Source organism: Bactrocera dorsalis, chromosome 2 (assembly GCF_023373825.1).
Source record: "Bactrocera dorsalis isolate Fly_Bdor chromosome 2, ASM2337382v1, whole genome shotgun sequence".
NCBI classification, from domain to species: domain Eukaryota; kingdom Metazoa; phylum Arthropoda; class Insecta; order Diptera; family Tephritidae; genus Bactrocera; species Bactrocera dorsalis.
Genome location: NC_064304.1, coordinates 78,797,399 through 78,815,177, shown reverse-complemented (window position 1 = coordinate 78,815,177; position 17,779 = coordinate 78,797,399). Strand labels below are relative to the sequence as shown.

General features: G+C 33.7%; 2 protein-coding genes across 4 annotated transcripts in view; one reads left to right on the top strand and one right to left on the bottom strand.

Moving 5' to 3' along the window:
- The window catches only part of LOC105227952 (monocarboxylate transporter 10), a 33,513-nt gene extending 27,047 nt beyond the window's left edge, over nucleotides 1-6,466 (top strand). The window contains exons 3-6 of one of the 3 annotated variants that reach the window (XR_007421759.1): nucleotides 924-2,066; nucleotides 3,028-3,135; nucleotides 3,191-3,358; nucleotides 5,734-6,466. Coding sequence is in view for 2 of the 3 variants with exons in the window: in XM_011207526.4 (XP_011205828.1) it covers nucleotides 924-2,066; nucleotides 3,028-3,401 (1,517 nt within the window). In the remaining variant the exon portion in view is untranslated. Of the gene's footprint in view, nucleotides 1-923; nucleotides 2,067-3,027; nucleotides 5,593-5,733 lie in introns of those variants that run through there. The other 2 variants (XM_011207561.4, XM_011207526.4) reach the window with 2 other exon arrangements.
- The window catches only part of LOC105232980 (intraflagellar transport protein 88 homolog), a 268,695-nt gene that overhangs the window by 11,326 nt on the left and 239,590 nt on the right, over nucleotides 1-17,779 (bottom strand). The window lies entirely within an intron of this gene.

Here is a 17,779-nt window from a genome sequence, read left to right as displayed (position 1 = left end):
CGTCCATCGCATTTCTTGGACGGCGGTGATGTCAGCCTTTATCTTTACGAGGACATCTACCAGCTGGGCAGCGGCACCTTCCCAATTAAGGGGCCGGACATTCCAGGTGCATGCCCTCAAATCATAGTCCTTATTTCGTTTGCCATGGTCGTCATCAAAAGGGGGGTCTCTCATCCGAGGCTGCGTTTGCTTTTTCCTTGGGGGTGTTTTTTTACGTGGCGGGTCCCAAATCCAGCGCACAACCCTAAGTAGGGGATATTTCGCCTTCTCACTTTAGCTCGCCTTCAAACGGATGTTCTTAGGCTACCCAGAGGATACTTGGTCAAAGACCGGAAGTCGTGAGCTGCTTGAGTCATATGTAAAAGAATCGTTTCTGGCCACTCCCAAGTGAATGGCGATCAGAGAACTTTCCTCACTTGCGTGAACTTCTACACATGACTCCATCCTCCACACAGTCCCACATCATATCCCAAATATACCAGATATAGTGATTTCCGACGTTGTATTGTTAAGATTTATGGGGTTTGGAGTTGATTGACTTTATATCCCCATTATCTGATTTAAGTTAAGATACTTACATAGATTTGATTGTAATCTATTCACAATTTCTTCGAATAATGGATGTTGAATTTAAAGTTTTTGAATTTTTCGGAAGATTTATTAATGTAATGTTTTACCAACGCCTGACAGAAATTTCCAGCCTTTGAACTGACCCCTTCTTATTTATTATAAAGTTTCGTTAACATCTTTCACGGTAAGAGTGTTTGGTTATATATGTACTTCTTGATCATACAATTTTTTTCAATAAACGAGAATATTTCCTCCTTTTGAACTCACATACAGAGTTAAAATTTGAATTTATCGTTTTATACACTTATTTGTAAGTACCTTCATAAATATTTTTGTTTCTTTTTTAATTTCAGCTTTGGTGGGCTCATTGACCATTGGCACCACCTTTTTATTCTCACCAGTTGCCGGTGTCTTGACAGACAAAATTGGATTGCGATTGACAACATTAATTGGGGGCTTACTCTCCGCCACAGGTCTACTCCTCTCATCATTCTTTACGTTAAACATCCAAGCTATGTATTTGACGTATGGTGTTATGTTTGGTCTGGGTGCCGCATTGGCCTACACTCCAACATTGGCAATTTTGGGGCATTATTTTAAACGATATTTAGGAAAAGTAAGTGGATTTGTTACAGCCGGCTCCAGTGTATTCACAGTAATATTACCGTCAAGCTTGGACTATTTGTTACGAGGTTATGGTTTGGAAACTATGTTGCAAGTTATGAGTTTGGTGTCGTGCTTCATAATTGCTTGTTCCTTCGTTTATAAACCGTTACATCCTCCGCCTTGTCCGCCGAAAAAAAAGCCTGGCCGTTCACGTATTAATATGATTATTCGCTCCATTATCAACGTAGACATCTGGAAACGCAAAAAATATGTGATATGGGCGCTTTGTGTCCCCATAGCTTTATTCGGCTATTTTGTACCTTATGTGCATATGATGAAGTTCGTGCAGAAAACTTTTCCTGGAAAAAGCAAAAATCTGCCTGTGATGTGTATTGGCGTGACATCCGGCATTGGCCGATTGATATTTGGAATCATTGCCGATCTGCCAAGAGTTAACCGTATATATTTGCAACAGTTATCGTTAACGTGCATTGGTGTGATAACGTTATTGTTGCCATTAACCAGCTCATATGTACTACTAATTGCTTTCACATTAATAATGGGTTTATTTGATGGCTGCTTTATTTCTCTTCTAGGTCCCATAGCGTATGAGTTATGTGGACCTTCTGGTGCAACGCAAGCCATTGGCTTTTTATTAGGACTTAGTTCGTTTCCTTTAACAATGGGACCACCCATTGCAGGGTGGATCTATGATCAAACCGGCTCATATACTTTGCCACTCCTTTTGGCTGGAATACCGCCCATATTGGGCTCAACAATTATGTTCCTAATACGCTGTGTTCGGAATGACAGTGATTATGAAGCGAATGTGTTAAGCAAACCGAAAGCAGAGAGTGGAAATGTACAAAACGCCAATTGGAAAAATGCCGGTAAATATATTTTATATAAATTAACACTGAAAAGATATTAATTTAAGCTTGCAGTTTTTTTATTTTAATTCAATTTTTTTCTTTTGAATTTTATAACTCAATGAAAAAATGCTGCGAAACTGTGAGTTTTGCAATTTAAAATTAATTTTTATTTTCATTGAGTTATAAAATGCATAAGAAAAAAAATTTGCTGCAAAATAATCAAACTCCAACCATTAATATCTTTTAAGCGTTTAGGTTTACGAAAAAATTGTAAGAAACCATTTACGAAATCTATAAAACGAGATATATTTTGAAGTACTGGAGAGATTTACGAAGAGGGGTCTACGAGCCTACTTTTCAGAGTACCAAGCGCTTAAAATTATTGCTATTCTTTTACGAATGAACTTCTTTATTAACTGATTTTAAGTAAAATAACAAAGTAATTTTTTTATAATACGAGCTTTTAAACCAGCCACAAGCTTTTCTTCGAATTTTTAGTGCTCACGCAATTTAAATATATTTAGCAAATAAGATTCCATGCAATTTACAAGAAAAAAGTCACGTTAAACAAAATTTAAACCAGTATTGTTAGATTATTTTTGAAAAGAACACTTACATAAACAAACAAAACGTAAAATTTTAGAAATATTTTTATTTCCATATTTCAATCAAAGAAGATTGAATAATGGGTATTAAACTAATAACACTAATTTATTCTATGAAATCAATAACAATATAACCAATATATCCACGTCTGTGTGGTTTCGTTTTAATTTCTTGTAAAAAGTAACTTTATGGCAATATTGTTCTTTATTAAATCAAAAATATTAGAAAAACAAGAAAATAAATTGCACTTCTTTATATACATATATGTAAATACATATGTAATATATTTTATATCTGGGTTATGTGGTATGTGTATATAATTGCTGTACTATATTTGTAATAAGATAATGAACAATCTATTCAATTCTTTTAGAGCAAAATTTCAATGAGCCGTTGTTGAGAGGACCTGAGGAAACAAACTGTGCTGACAGGAGATGCGCGTTGGCAGACTCCATTCGCAAAACGAACTCCTCTGAGTCAGGTATTAGTCGATATTTTATGGCCGGTAAACTTTCGGTAACTTTAGAAAAACGTAGAATTATAACTGCTTGTGTTCATGATGCTCCCAGTAGTGAAATCAGTAGTCATCCCATTTGCTCAAAAACTGCTTTGCTTGATACGCGTTGCATGTCAATATCGATTGCGGATGACGAAGTCTTGACAACTGACGAAGCTTGTTCAGGAACAGTCGAGCGCTTATACGAGTACGTCACGCAAAAACGCCGTTATGCATATTCGATTTATTAACTTTTGTATATTCATTCATATATGTATGTATGTAATCGTATATACTTATTTATTGTTTTTAATTAAACCAATTTAAATGAATTAGAAGTAACATTCAAATGCATTTGAAGTATATGTTTCATACATGTAGTATACACATATAAATCGATTAGTATTTACTTGTATTACATATTGATATATATAAATGCCCATGTGCGATAGGGTGTTTCTTAAAACATCGAATGAACTGTTTTTCTAGTTTGACCCACTCAATTTGCACAAAATAAAATATTAGCAAACAAATAAGGTAGGCTAAGTTCGGGTGCAACCGAACATTTCATACCCTTTCATACTTTCAGGTGCATATGGATTGTTAGTTATATGTGGTCTAAGGCTAGATCTCATCCGATTTTATCTATTTTACAAAGATACACTGTTATTAGAAATATACGCTCCCTCAATTCCTTTATATCCTAAGCGCAACTTCGTTCTGGATATTGTAGCAGGTTAAACTCCTACTTATCCAGAATCGACCCTGACATACCCAACGTATGTCCTGCATGCAACGAGTCCCCGCATAATACTGGCCACCTCTCTGCATACCCCACAAACCCTACTCATCTAACACCCTCCTCCCTTTGGTCCGACCCCGTAGAAACAGCACGTGTCCTGAACTTCCCGTTAGATGACCTCGAGGACAACGCAAACGACCCTTACTATCCTAACGGGGATTAGATATACCGTTAAAACAACAACAACAACATATCTTAATTTAGTGCTTAGTAAAGGCATTTTATAGATTTTCGATTAATAACATTTTGTGGCAATGATCCGTTTATCCTTTTGTGCCACGGAACACGTACATCAAGTTTCTCAGTGTTCGCACAGGTGGACAGACAGACAACCAGTCGGAGCTCGCTTCGTCATCCTGATCTTTTATATATTATATAAGTATATAACCCCATATCTAACTCGATTATATTTAGGTGACACAACAAACATACTATTGACTTAGTGGTTGGGGATTACAGCTTCATTTTAAGAAGTTTGTATTAATATTTAATTTAAAGTTCGCTGAGTTCGTTATTGTATTACCTACCGATTTTTTTACTGGTGAAGCTTTTAAAGATGCGAGTGATATTAAATCCATTCTTTAAATTACAAGGCAAAGAGTTTTGATTGATTGATTTGATTGATTTTGATTGTTTGCGTGTTTGTAAGTAGTAATAAGTGAGCAGTTATGATTTTTATGGTTTTTATTGGTTATCAACTCATAATTATACCCTGAACAACGTGGCGAGCTGAGTAGATTTAATGACATGATTAAATCCGTCTGTATATACGCGAACTAGTCTCTAAGTTTTTGAGATATCACTATAAAATATTGCACACGTCCTTTTCTCACCAAGGAGCTCTTCATTTCTCGGAAGCAACGTTATCGGACAACGCATAGCTTATATCTGTCACATAAACTGAACTATCGGAGTCAAGTGCTTGTACAAAAACACTTATTCATTTGCCAAGGTATCTTCATGAAATTTGGCACATTTTATTGTCCAATGCATTGCTTCCATATTGTTCATATCAGACTACTATAGCTTATAGCTGCCATCGAAACTGATCGATCAAAGTCAGAATAAAGATCTTTTTATAGCCTATATGCCTATGAAGTCTATTGTGGGTTCGGTAAAGCCAAAGTTAACTGTTTTTTGTCTTTATTTAACTAATTTCCAATTACTAATTTTATCACATTTATATTCAGCGTTTTGCATTAATTTTCTTGTACATATATGTATATACATATATACTATGATATAAGTACATTTATATATAGTATGTATATGTTTACATATATTTAATATTTTACTGCAAGACAGTGGCGATTTGAAAAATAAAATAGTAAACAATGAATAAGAAATCGTCACGTGCGCATTGTTTCAAACTAGAGTTTGCACCTGCATCCTACACCACTGCCGCTAGTCGCTAATAATTAATTATGCACATACGTACATATATGATTACTGTTAATAATAACTTCTCACACTAATTATATGGTTTTAATTTTTAAATAACAAATTTTATTGGGTCTCAATTAACATGGCTGCTTTTATATCATGCTTGATATTACATATGTCTACGCATACAAATATCAATATATCATACGGGCTTCTGTACCTATACATATGTATATATGTAAGTATCAACAATATATGTATTAAAAAAAATGAATGAAGTCCTTACTTACGTTGTTATCAGTTTTCGAATGTACATATGTCTGTAAGTTGAATTAGTTTAAATAAATGTTCTTAATCAATAAATTTTTTCTGATAAGAGACTTTCAATACTTTTTCAGCACCCCATATTGAAGTTGATCGATGCTAGCCAAGAGAAAACATATCATACATGTCCATACATATCTATGTATAAACCAAACGTAACTTATTGATTCCTAGTGCCTTCAGGGATTTATTGATTGTATGTGTTGCTATTGTAGATACTGTTCCATCTGTCGAATTAGAATCGATGAAATACTGTTACATATCAGCAGGCGTTAATTTAAGATTTTTTTTATTAAAATACCTAAGGTATGCAATATATGGTACATAAGTAAGGACAAATTTCATTAATTATAATAAATAAGCAGGTTTCAAAATCAGTTATAAATTACAAGAGTTAGTTTTTTAGTAATCATTCAGCTATAAATATAAAAACGTAATTATATAGAATTAATAGATCTGTCAATAAGAAATTGAGAAATCACAATAAAATATTGTCATTGAAGTATCTTACTCAGGCATTTATGTATGCACGCAGCTCGAAAATATATGTACACTCATATACATATACATATATACATACGTATATGGTCATATTAATTCTATGGTATGTTAAACGGTATGTTAAACGCGCCGCCTTACAGAAAAATGCCTTTGATAATATGGTTACAAAAATCTTGCCAAATTTATATAACAGATGACTTAGCAATAGGAATAGCGATTTTTCTATAAACAAATATGTTCTGCCCATATTTTTACATAAATATTCATAAATAAAAATAAAGTTTTTTAATTCGAACTTGAATATAAGTGTTTTGCAATTTTACAAATGTACCTAAGTATTTACATATATTAAAATTCTAAAGTGAAGTTAAGAAATAACTACAAAAATGTCAGTTAGAACAAATGAGAAAATAATAAGTTTGGTCGAAGTCCGTCATTAGACATTCCCACAGTTTGTTATAAAGTATGTGTAAAGTGTATCAATCGAGATGCAAATTTTTCTTTTTGTTTCAGCATTACAAACAGAATTATTATGGAAAAAAGTCGTGAGTTTCTATCATATGATATAGTATACTTAGGGTATTAAACAATATGATTGGTATCACATGATTGTGATTTGAGCTGGTCCATATGTATAGCTCGGAAAAATAAATTTGCCGCTTCAACGTATTTAATTATTTCATTAGCTGAAGAGAGTGACAGTTACAGTTTTTACCAGAGCAAACAGTAATTTAAGCAGTCAACAATAGCAATATTATAATGAGCGAGAATATTGTCTTATGGATGTAACTTTGTTGGCGACAATAATCATATGAATCCACTTTACAATTATTTGAGAGATGAGAAACAAAAAATTAAAAAACAACAAACAAGTAAGGAAGTGCTAAGTCCAGGTTTAAAAGCACATTTCATACTCTTACAAATTGACAGTATCAAAGCCGAGGAAATACCTTCAGTTGCCGGAAAAACTTTACATTAAAAAAATATTTTGGTATTTTGTAGCAAAAAGTTCGACGAAATCGTTAACGGATAAGAATCAAAAGATACTAAAATCTTATTCATTGAGATCACTTAAGTTTAGTAATACGCTGTGGGCAAAAATGGTAAGACATTTTAATTTAAATATCGCGAGAAAAACCATTCGTCGGAATATTTTTTTCAAGGTTGGTATGATTGTCAGTGACATCTGTGACAAATATCACTTCAAAATTATCATCAATGTTTAGTATACGCTTGTCTTTTTGAAGTACTTATATAAAGTGCATTCGACGATTTTTGCGACGAGTGAAATTATTTAGCAAATAAACTGCAATAAATTTTGTGTGTCGAATTTACGTACGTTTTGGTGCCGAAGCGTTCAGATTGTTGGAAAAGGCCTTCGGTAATAATTGTTTTGATTGATACAAATTATGTAAAGAACGTCCAGGACGTTCATCAACATTAACAGATGATTAACACATTAATAAAATAAAGGAATTGGACGATTAACAGTCAAAGATCTTACTGGATTCGTTGTAATGTCGGAAGGATCAATGAAAATCATTTTTAAATATAATATGGGCCTAAAAAAATCACTAAATCACTTTTCGAAAAACAGCGTCGTGTTAACGTCTGTGAAACAATGCTTTCCGACTACCAGGATGGAATGAAATAATAATGCATCGTGCACTGCATTTATTTTTCTTGAGTTTTTCGTCAAATTTTTAACCAATACCGTTGACCTGATTTAGCTCCGTGTGACTTCTGCCTATTTAACAAACTCAAACGACCGCTTCAAAGATACCGTTTTGAGTCAATTGAATTAAAATTTTTTGCTCATAGTGGGGACTAGGGCAAGTTGTTTTCCAATTTTATCTATTTTAGGCACTGTTATTAAAAGAATACACCCTCTCAATTTCCCTGAAATAACTCCCACATTGGCCGATATACAGTGAGCTACACTTAAAATTGGACCCTTCACACTGGGAACGTTTAACTTAAATAAGACGGTCAATTCCGTTTCATTCCGAATTATTTTATACATATATATACTGGTACTTAAGAAGCACAGTTATAATAATTATCGGCGTTGAAAACAAAAACAGCCAGAGGAACACAGATTTGTATGAATCAAGTCCATGTGGGTTGCTCACGTTCAAAATGGGACGGTTAGAATTCGTCAGCTGGGAACTGTTATAAGTTGAGCTCAATTCGAAATTTGCTCATTTGTTAAACCCATCCTTCGAAAATGCGTCAAACAACTATTGAAGAACGGGAGATTATTATAAAAAACTGGAAGGATGAAAAGTCCATTCGAGTAATCAGTGAAATTGTTGGAAAAAAATCGACAGCGCATAATATTATTAGAAGATATAAAGAAAGAGCCAACGTGTGTAATAAAAGGCGTAATTTGATAAACAGAATAAAAATTGATGATCGAAATTACACTTCGCTACAGACTTGAAAAAAACGTCCAAGATTGTACGGAAACAATTCGCCCGCTCCTTGAGAAAAACAAGTTTTATGCGAGGGTGCCACGCCGAAAACCATTTATTTAAAAAAAATCAAAGTCTAGGTGGAGTTTGCCGAAAAGTACCAACATGAAAACGTGGATTTTTGGTCTAAGGTTTGATTGGTAAAAAGCGATATTGAACTAAATATCGTAAAAATTTATTTGAATTCTAGGTTTTATTTACGAATGAAAACAAAATAAATATTTTTGGATCAGATGGCAACCCTTTTGTGTGGAGAGTGTGTGGAAAGGAACTGCAGGACAAGAAATTAAAAAGACGGTGAAGTTCGGTGGCGGTTCAATAATGATATAGGATTACATGTCGGGATCTGGCGTCGGGAAAGCACGCGTAATTGATGGAATTTTGAATGGTAGGGGGTACATTGTATTTTAAAACAAAATGTTCACAGCAGTGCAGAAAAACTTGGTATTCGTAATATTTTTATGTTCCACCAAGACAATGACCCCAAGCATACGTCGTGGAGTGCTCGGAATTGGTTGCTATACATACAACTGGGGAGAACTTAAAAGAAGAAATGCTTCACGATAAGTGAGGAGTAAGTCAGATTTAAAACAAGGAGTAATAGAAGACTGGGAGAAAATAGAGACAAGTTATTGCCGAAAACTTATAGAAAGGAGGTAATAAAATACAAGGGAAAGGCGACAAAATATTAGTTTTAATATGTTTGGTACTTTCGTGCTCCTTGCTATTTGAAATAAAAAAAATCTCTCTTATTTAAGTTTAAAGTTCTCAGTGTGTAGTAGTAGTTCGAAAATCCTTATATTAGGTATATTGGGGCGGAGGAAAGTATAGACCCGATTCAACCTCTTTGTTACACAAAAAAAAAATAATTTTTCTTGAATTTTAAAACATCTTTCACAATTACAAAAGATTCTATTTTAAACTTGATTTTGACCGGTCTGTTTGTATGCTATAGTGATCCGATTGGAACAATCTATTTTGATACATTGAACAATAATCCGTGCCAAATTTTATCAAATTTTTATTCAAATAAAAAGTTTTCCAAAAACGAGCATGATTTGGAAAGTTCAGTTCGAATGACAGCCTGAATGATTTCTGGAAACGACGTGCTAATTACTTACATACAAGTGCTACAAATTTAAACTGACTTATAAATAAAAATTGAAAACTTAACTTTAACAATAAAATTCTGGGGAGAAATCATTACATCCGTACACGGATCGGCAAATATACGAAAGAAGATTCCGTGATACGTCAATCGTGTACTGTGATTGGCATTTTGACATACGATAGCAAACGGATCGTAATCTGTTTTTAACTCACAATAGTTTTTAAAATCCACATTGCTTTGGATCGTATTTTTAGGCCACAATAATTGTGGAACTGTCAAAACTGTTACAAATTTTCAATAAACTAACTAAAAAATTAATTGAATATCAAAATGAATCCGACTTGGCTTTTTGATTTGAGCTCTAGTGAAAGTGATGGGGATGCAAAAATAGTGCGATTGTGATCACACACACAAGAAATAGACACCAGGGTAGCGAACCGCGCCTATTTGCAATCGGAAAAAAGAAAGGAAACAAAATAAAATATTCTTTATTAAATTTAATTTAAAATTTTATATGTCTTTAATCTTGTAAATAATTTTTTTAATGTAAACTGAAATACAAAAATTTTGTTTATATACATACATAAATTAATTTTTTATTTTTTAATCAGGTATCCCATTCATTGTTTTCTTGTTTGTGTTCTTTATTAAAGAAAATTTAGTCACATTTTCATAAATTTGTCTATTACGATTGGAAGTTTTCATTTGAATGGCATTCGAACGGAATACACTCGTCAACGGAACGGTTACACTCGTTCACGTATGCCATCAAACCAGATTACTATAGAAGCGTTAAGATCACGTGTGTCATAATTCGAAATACAGCTATTTACGCGACTAGTGACATGTTCACGGATGTAACATTTATGCAGCGCGGTCGAATCGAACGATGTGCCACAATAACATGTGCAACGACCTTGGGCATATGATATTCAACGCCGCCGAAAGAAAAACCTCTCCCAGAGTAAAAAGGTGGGTCTCCTCCCTACAGGAATGTTTCTAATTAAAATTTTATTAACTACTAGCTGACCCCGCAGCCGTTGTCCTGCGTAAAATTATGTGTTCTGAAATGAAAAGAAAGTTGAGTTTATCATTTTATTTTTGTTTTCAATCTAAAGTAGCTTGATAAAAACCACATATTTTGGTTTCTGTTCCGATGTACAGAAAAAATGGTTTTCAAACTCGTGAGTACGCCACGCGTATCTGGCTGTGTGAAAAACATAGCACTTCAAAACTTCAAAACTTGCCAAACCAAGTTGTGTCCTGTTGATTGTCACCTCAAATGCAATTTCACTGGAAGCGGAATACGTTTCAATTGAAATGGCAAATCATTGCACCTCAAAGGAATTCGTAGAATCAATATATAGAAAAGGCGTATCTACACTTTTCGTTACTTTTCAGGAGAAGGAAAAAACTGAATAAAACCTTAAAAACTTAAGATGCAAAAAACATTTCTATTGCAATTTTTATTCAAAACAGGTAACAAATTCAATTGTGGTATAATTTTGTTATTATTTTTAATTTCTTTGAAGTTATTTGAGATAGGGCTTTATGTTATTATTTTTCTTGAAAATAAATTTAAGTTAGGGCTTTTTGTCGTAAGTTAAAATTAGGACAAATTTATATAATAATTCATGTTTGAAGTAAAATAAATAAATAATTAAAACTAAAATATATATTTCAAGGCAGATGTTATTATACTGAAAACAAATTAGGTTTTATAAGGTAAATTATCATAAAAATTATGGTAATCTGCTGGAAGAAATTTTTTTAGATCTTGCGAATGGTCCCACTTTTTTTTAGATATGGCTATTTTCTCTTTATAAAGACAATCGGGGGACACATTTTCAATCGGAAACCTCGATCTCTGTGGGAGTAACTGATATTCATCTGTTACATTTGTTTTAAAATAAATTGATCCTGACGAGTGATACGCTAAGGCTCGAAGCATGCTTACTGTATGATCTCCAATGCCCCTGCCTGTAATTTAAGAAAAGCTTAAGTATATATAAGTACATATCTAAAGAGTTGTTTCAGTGTGCAATATTCACCTGGTCGTATTGATGTGTATATCTTTGAAATATTTTCGAAATTTAAAAAATAATCATAACGCACATGGTGCGCTTGTAGAGGTGCTGGAACTTTTCTAGATTCCTTAATGAGTTGAACAAATTGAGACGGCAAGTTTATTTGTTTTTTATTTATTTTTCTCACATTCCATTTGCGTGTGACCATTTATTAAAAACTTCTGTTCAATTGTTATTTCGCTTTCCTTTAAAAAATTCAACAAGGCGTTAGACAAAACAGTATTACGATTTGGTGAAAGCAACCATGCGAGTAAATAATAATGTGATGGGTTTCAGGCGATCGAGCAAATTCCTTAAGTACTTAATAATACATGTAGCAAAAACGGAAGAGACTAAATTTCCATCTGTTTCGTCCCACACATAATTATCTGATTCATGCGTTACAATATTATAGACAGTAAAGTTATGTAGTTGAAGCTTCATTTTATAATATGCAGCACTCGCGTTTAGTTGAGGCACTAATTTAACTGCCTGCACATCCATACAGAATACTGCACATAGTCCGGATTCAGCATTTTTGATATCGGTTTGCTTTTCTGCACGCATTTTTCCGATTTCTTCTGTATGTTTTTCGTATAGCTCATCGGAAACTTTATTAGCTTTATGTGATACGCATAAATTGCACTGATCTTTTCTTGGCTTAAAAATAGAATAATTTAATTCCTTTATTAATTGCGTAAATATTGGGTACGACAATTTTAGGCGTCCATTTTCTTTTTCGGATTCACACTCGTTGACATAAAGCTTGTAAATCTCCTGATATGAGGAAAAATCCGATTCGAAGTGAAACTTTTTGCTATCTTTTCGACAATAATGTGACTCCATTTTTGGCAACTCCTCTAGCCATTTTTTTAGAAAGTCACTTCGATTTTTGTTGCGCTGACCTATAACTGATGATCGCTTAGCATTTTTGCGCAAAATTAAATCTTTATCGGGACTGCATTGAGTACCGTGTTTACCGGCGCTGCTAATCCAATTTCGAACCATCTTTTCCTTAATCCTAGTGTTGAATAAAACTTTTCACGGCACACTTGTAACCGCTTTGAATTATGACTCAAGAAATATGATATGGACTGATTCCGTCTCGAATTTTCAGAGGTTTTCATTTTTGTTTCAAAAAAGTTTGTAAGACCTGCAACATACTGCCTCTTTTGCTCCCAGGACATCTCCCAAAACAAACTAAAAATTTCTTTTCGCGTGGATTCATTAAACGTCGAAGACTTTCTCACTTTTTACACAAAATCGTGATTAACATGGCTCTCCTAAATGCCTAGAAGGTTTTTGACAAAGTTCTTTTTTTGATATACCCAAATATTCCACGCCTTCCATTCTTTTTCTTTTATTTACATTTTGTTTCCATTCGGATTTGTTAGCAGTATTTTTCCTTTTTGGAACACCATCTGAATCAGAATTTTCTTTTGCACAATTCATGTTATTAAAACTTTCAATCAAAAAACACAAAACGTTAATTGAACTGACACAAAAAACAAAAACGTACCGACGAACGCAACGTAGCACAGAAAATATGCTTGTGCTAGACAAACTCGGGGAAATCCCGTTTTCTTTTAAAGTAAATACAAAAGCAAAACAATAAGAATAAGAATAGATACAAAATGTAGTGCAATTTCTGTTGTGGCTTTGATTGTATGTCTATTTTAAATTCAACTTTAAATGACTTAGGGCTTTTTTCTTTCAAAAAAAACTTCGAATGAGTTAGGGCTTTTTTATATGACTGACTATAAATCCGTTATTTACGATCATAGCCCACTATTTTTTTAAGGGGAGGAGTATTTGACAGTGGTCTACCGGAATACATTACACGCGATTTCGAAAAAAATGTAGATACGCCTTTTCTATATTAAGCCAGCGATATGTGCGTCACAATCAGTCGGATTCCATTACAGAGGTTCGCCAAACGGATCACTGACGAAAGTTGAGAAAAAACTCGTAAATGTTAATTTTGTTGTTGGCGGTGCTTCCGTTGGCTGTATTCTCTGCGTTGAAATACACTCTTTGGCCATTCTCCAAATTAACTGTGAGACGCACAACAGTCGGAAAACGTTCATGAATTAAAAAAATAAATATCCTACAAAGCGCTTTATTACAGTTCACGTATCGACCGAAACGTTTAAAACCAATAACCGTCATGTTGCTTCCTTTGGTGACGTAATTACAAACGTATTTTATCGATTACACCAAACTGCAAAACTCAATATTAATATGAGTTTTGAATGTGAATTAGACAATAGTGGTGAATGTTGTACGATCCATGAGTTGTCAACTTCGATATTCATTCTTCTAAATTGAATGCTGAATGTTCTGCCATTGACTGGTGAGCGACGCCGTCGTTAGAGTTGATATCCATCATTTCTAGTTTGTGTTTCCGAAATAAAAGCACGTGGAAAGAGTTTTGTTCATTTACTGTCCGCAAGGTCCATGAACCATATTGGTTTTCATCATTTCGTATAATACCGGACCTTTCCCTGCATCAGGGATTTCCGCAGAAATGATTTCATCAATTTGATCTGGTGTAACCACCATCCAAAGAGAATTTGTACGTGCATCAAACCTCTCATTTGCCACTCAACAGAGTAAATTTAGCATCCAACAGCACCATCAAACATCGTAACTGTTGTTTGAAAAGTCGTCCTATGACATCGTGACGATCGATTGCTGATTGACCGCGATCCATAATTTCGCACGTATGTCATCGCATCCTGGGAGTACTTTTTGCCTTGCCTTGTCTTTGGCTGCCATACGTTGCTCGCACAAAAAAACGCCGACCGATATTAGGGCGACCTCTTCGTGGCTTCGTATTAAATTTCAATCTGCAATTGATCACTTTGCGTGAAACTCATATTAGTATGTAAAGTTTTCAGTAAATAATTTTTAATAATTTTTCGTTTGAATAGCCGAAATAAAAAAACAAGCTACCGAAATTGAATTTACAAATCAAAATATTGAAAAACAAAACAAACAAAAATTGAAAGAATTTTGTAAGGAAAAAAGTTACTTTTTAGAACTATCCAATTTTCCGACTTTTCCTCAAGAAAAGTATAAGGTATTTTTATTTTTAAACCTTCCCCGATCCACAACGAACAGCCTCTGAAAATTTCATCAATATTGGTGCAGCCGTTCTCTTAGCGTTACTAACCAACAAACATTCGTTCGTTTGTATGGGAAAAAGAAAAGGGCTGTTTTTAGAGGTTTCCTGGAAATTATTCGAAATTTTCTTGCCATAAAAACCATCCTTGAACCTCAGCGAACATTTAGAAAAAAGAATTGGCCAAATTGGTCCAGAATTTGAATTTTGCGATTCATTTTTATATATAAGATAATTGAATTTGCTAAAAGTAACAAATGGGTAACAAATCGAGGTAATATATATGCTTGTTACTGCTTTAACCATCCTGCTAACATGGTTATATGTTACAGGTAACAAACTGCTAACCAAAATAATAATACTAACAGATATTTGGCTAACAAATACTTTTTGTTATGCATAACACATAGGTAAGCTATGCGCTAACAAAATGCTCGTAACTTGTTACGCGTAACATACTGTGAAGAGATTTGCCAACAAATGTGTGTATTCTGTTAGAACAAGGCAGCATGCGATATTTGGCATTGGTTAGAGCGAGATAACCATTGAACGTCAAATAGCTATGTGTTACTTTTTTCCCACTCTCTGAACAAAAGTAACAAATATTTTAACGAATGCAAAAGTGAAAAAGTCGCTTACACGTTTGCTAACAGCTACCCGTCTTGCAGGGCAGTAATTGTTTTATTTTCTGGTTTTTGTAACCGCTAGATGGCGCGCACCGCTGCACAATAGTAGCGAGCAGAAGTGTTGTCTCTTGAAGATGCATAAACACCCTACTGTTTCATAGCGTTGAAAACTGTCTTTGTTCTTTGATTGGTTGGTTAATACTGTAAATAATATTATAAAATATAATCTGCCTATAACTTTAACTCACCCGTTGGTACCATCTCCCTTGACATCTAAAAAAAATGCCCTTGCCGTGAATAGTTCATTATTGGTTCCTCTAAAACCGAAAATATTTCTTTAGTACTCGTAAATGGATAAAGCTCGATATTTTAAATTTGAAACACATAATTTTTTCAACTTTTCGCCATGTATTATCTCGAAAAAAATAGTTGTGATAAACAAAATCCTTTGTTCAATGATTAGATAATGTCATTTCAAAGATGGGCGCAAATTTTGAACAAATCGCATCATAACTTTTCTTTCTTTTAGGTATCCACTGACTAAAAAATTTTAGTTTTGAGATAAACACGTTAAGTGTGCTGTCGTGGCCCGATAGGCGTACCACCAAAGTGTCTATCCCTTAGAATTTCATTTGGATCTATTTGAAATTTTAGGGGAAGTTTTTTAACATACTATTCACACAATCCTCACTCATTCTATATTTAACGTTTTGAAGTACTAATAATTCATATTTGCTTCATAATAAAATATTTGCTCTATTAGAAAACAGTTATTTTATTTCTACGAAATCTTAAAGCGGTGGAATGAAAATAAAAACAATAAAAAGACGGACAGTCGGACAGCTACAGGCTAAATCGACTCAGGTCGTCATGCTGATCACTTATATATAATATATTACCGGTTTTTCAATTGAGTGCTACAAAAGATTGTTTTTAAATAAAATAATAACGATTTGGGATATCAAAGAAATTCTTTATTCTTGTAAAAGAACATTTGATACGATTACGTATGGAACTCGATTTCTTTTGCATGCCCACCACGGGAATGCTTGCAGAAATCCAGATGATGAACCCAATTTTCAACGGTTTTCAAGCATAAATCGTCCGATACTTCTGCAATTTCACGTTCGATATTTGTACGAAGTTCATTAATCGTCGCTGGCTTGACGTAGCCTCACAGGAAATGGTCTAACGGCGTCGTATCGCACGACCTACGTGGCCAATTAACTGGGCCATTTCGTGAGATAACTCGCCCACCAAACTTGGTTTTTAATAAATCGAAAAAAATATGACGTCGTTTGCATACTAATTTGTAAGCCATATATAAAAAGCAATGAACTGTCACTACAACAGTTTGACAGATCAGTTTTCATTTATATGAAAATTTCGAAGAGGCAACACATCCCATTTACACATGTACCGACGGCAGTTTCATTTGGGAAATATTAACTTTAGTAGAGGGAGTATTAAGACGGTTGTGTTAAATTATAAAAACAAAGGCCATTTTCAAAATATTTTAATACATTTTTCCAAAAAATTAATATTTAGTTTAATAATGTTAATTTGCAGAAAAATTATACAAAATAGATTGGCGAATGAGCGAAGTCTTAAATTTAACAAACTTATACAAGAATAAATCATGGACAATTTAAGTATTTAACTATTATAGTCCGAAAATATGAATTTTTTTTATTTTCCACATATCCATTATAAAAATGTAAACAGTTCAAGAGCTCAAAACATGCGCTACATCAGCTCGAGCCTACCTACCCGACGCTTTTTCGCAAATGAATAGGGGTATTCTCTTGCTTTTGCAAAACCCTTATAAAGACATATTTCGCCGTTAAATTGTTGAGGAAGGTAAGTTTTAAATAGATTTTATAATTTCTATTTAAATTATAAAGATAGTTTCTTTCTTTTATTAAAAAAGAATGTAAAAGGTGCGCCAATTCACAATAGTCATGTACAATAGTCATTCTCAATAAATTTACCGAAACAGTCGATTATACATATATGTATCACTAGATTCTGCAATGGGTGCTCTCTTGACCTTGACTATTTCGGTATTGGATTTTTGCATTTTGTGTGATTGCAAGAGCAAGAGAATTCATTTATTATGTTATGATAACAAATGCCCACATACAGATTTGGCAACGGCAATGGCAATAGATTTGGCAGTTAGTATGCCATAAATTTTAGCATGTCGAGATGCGGGGTC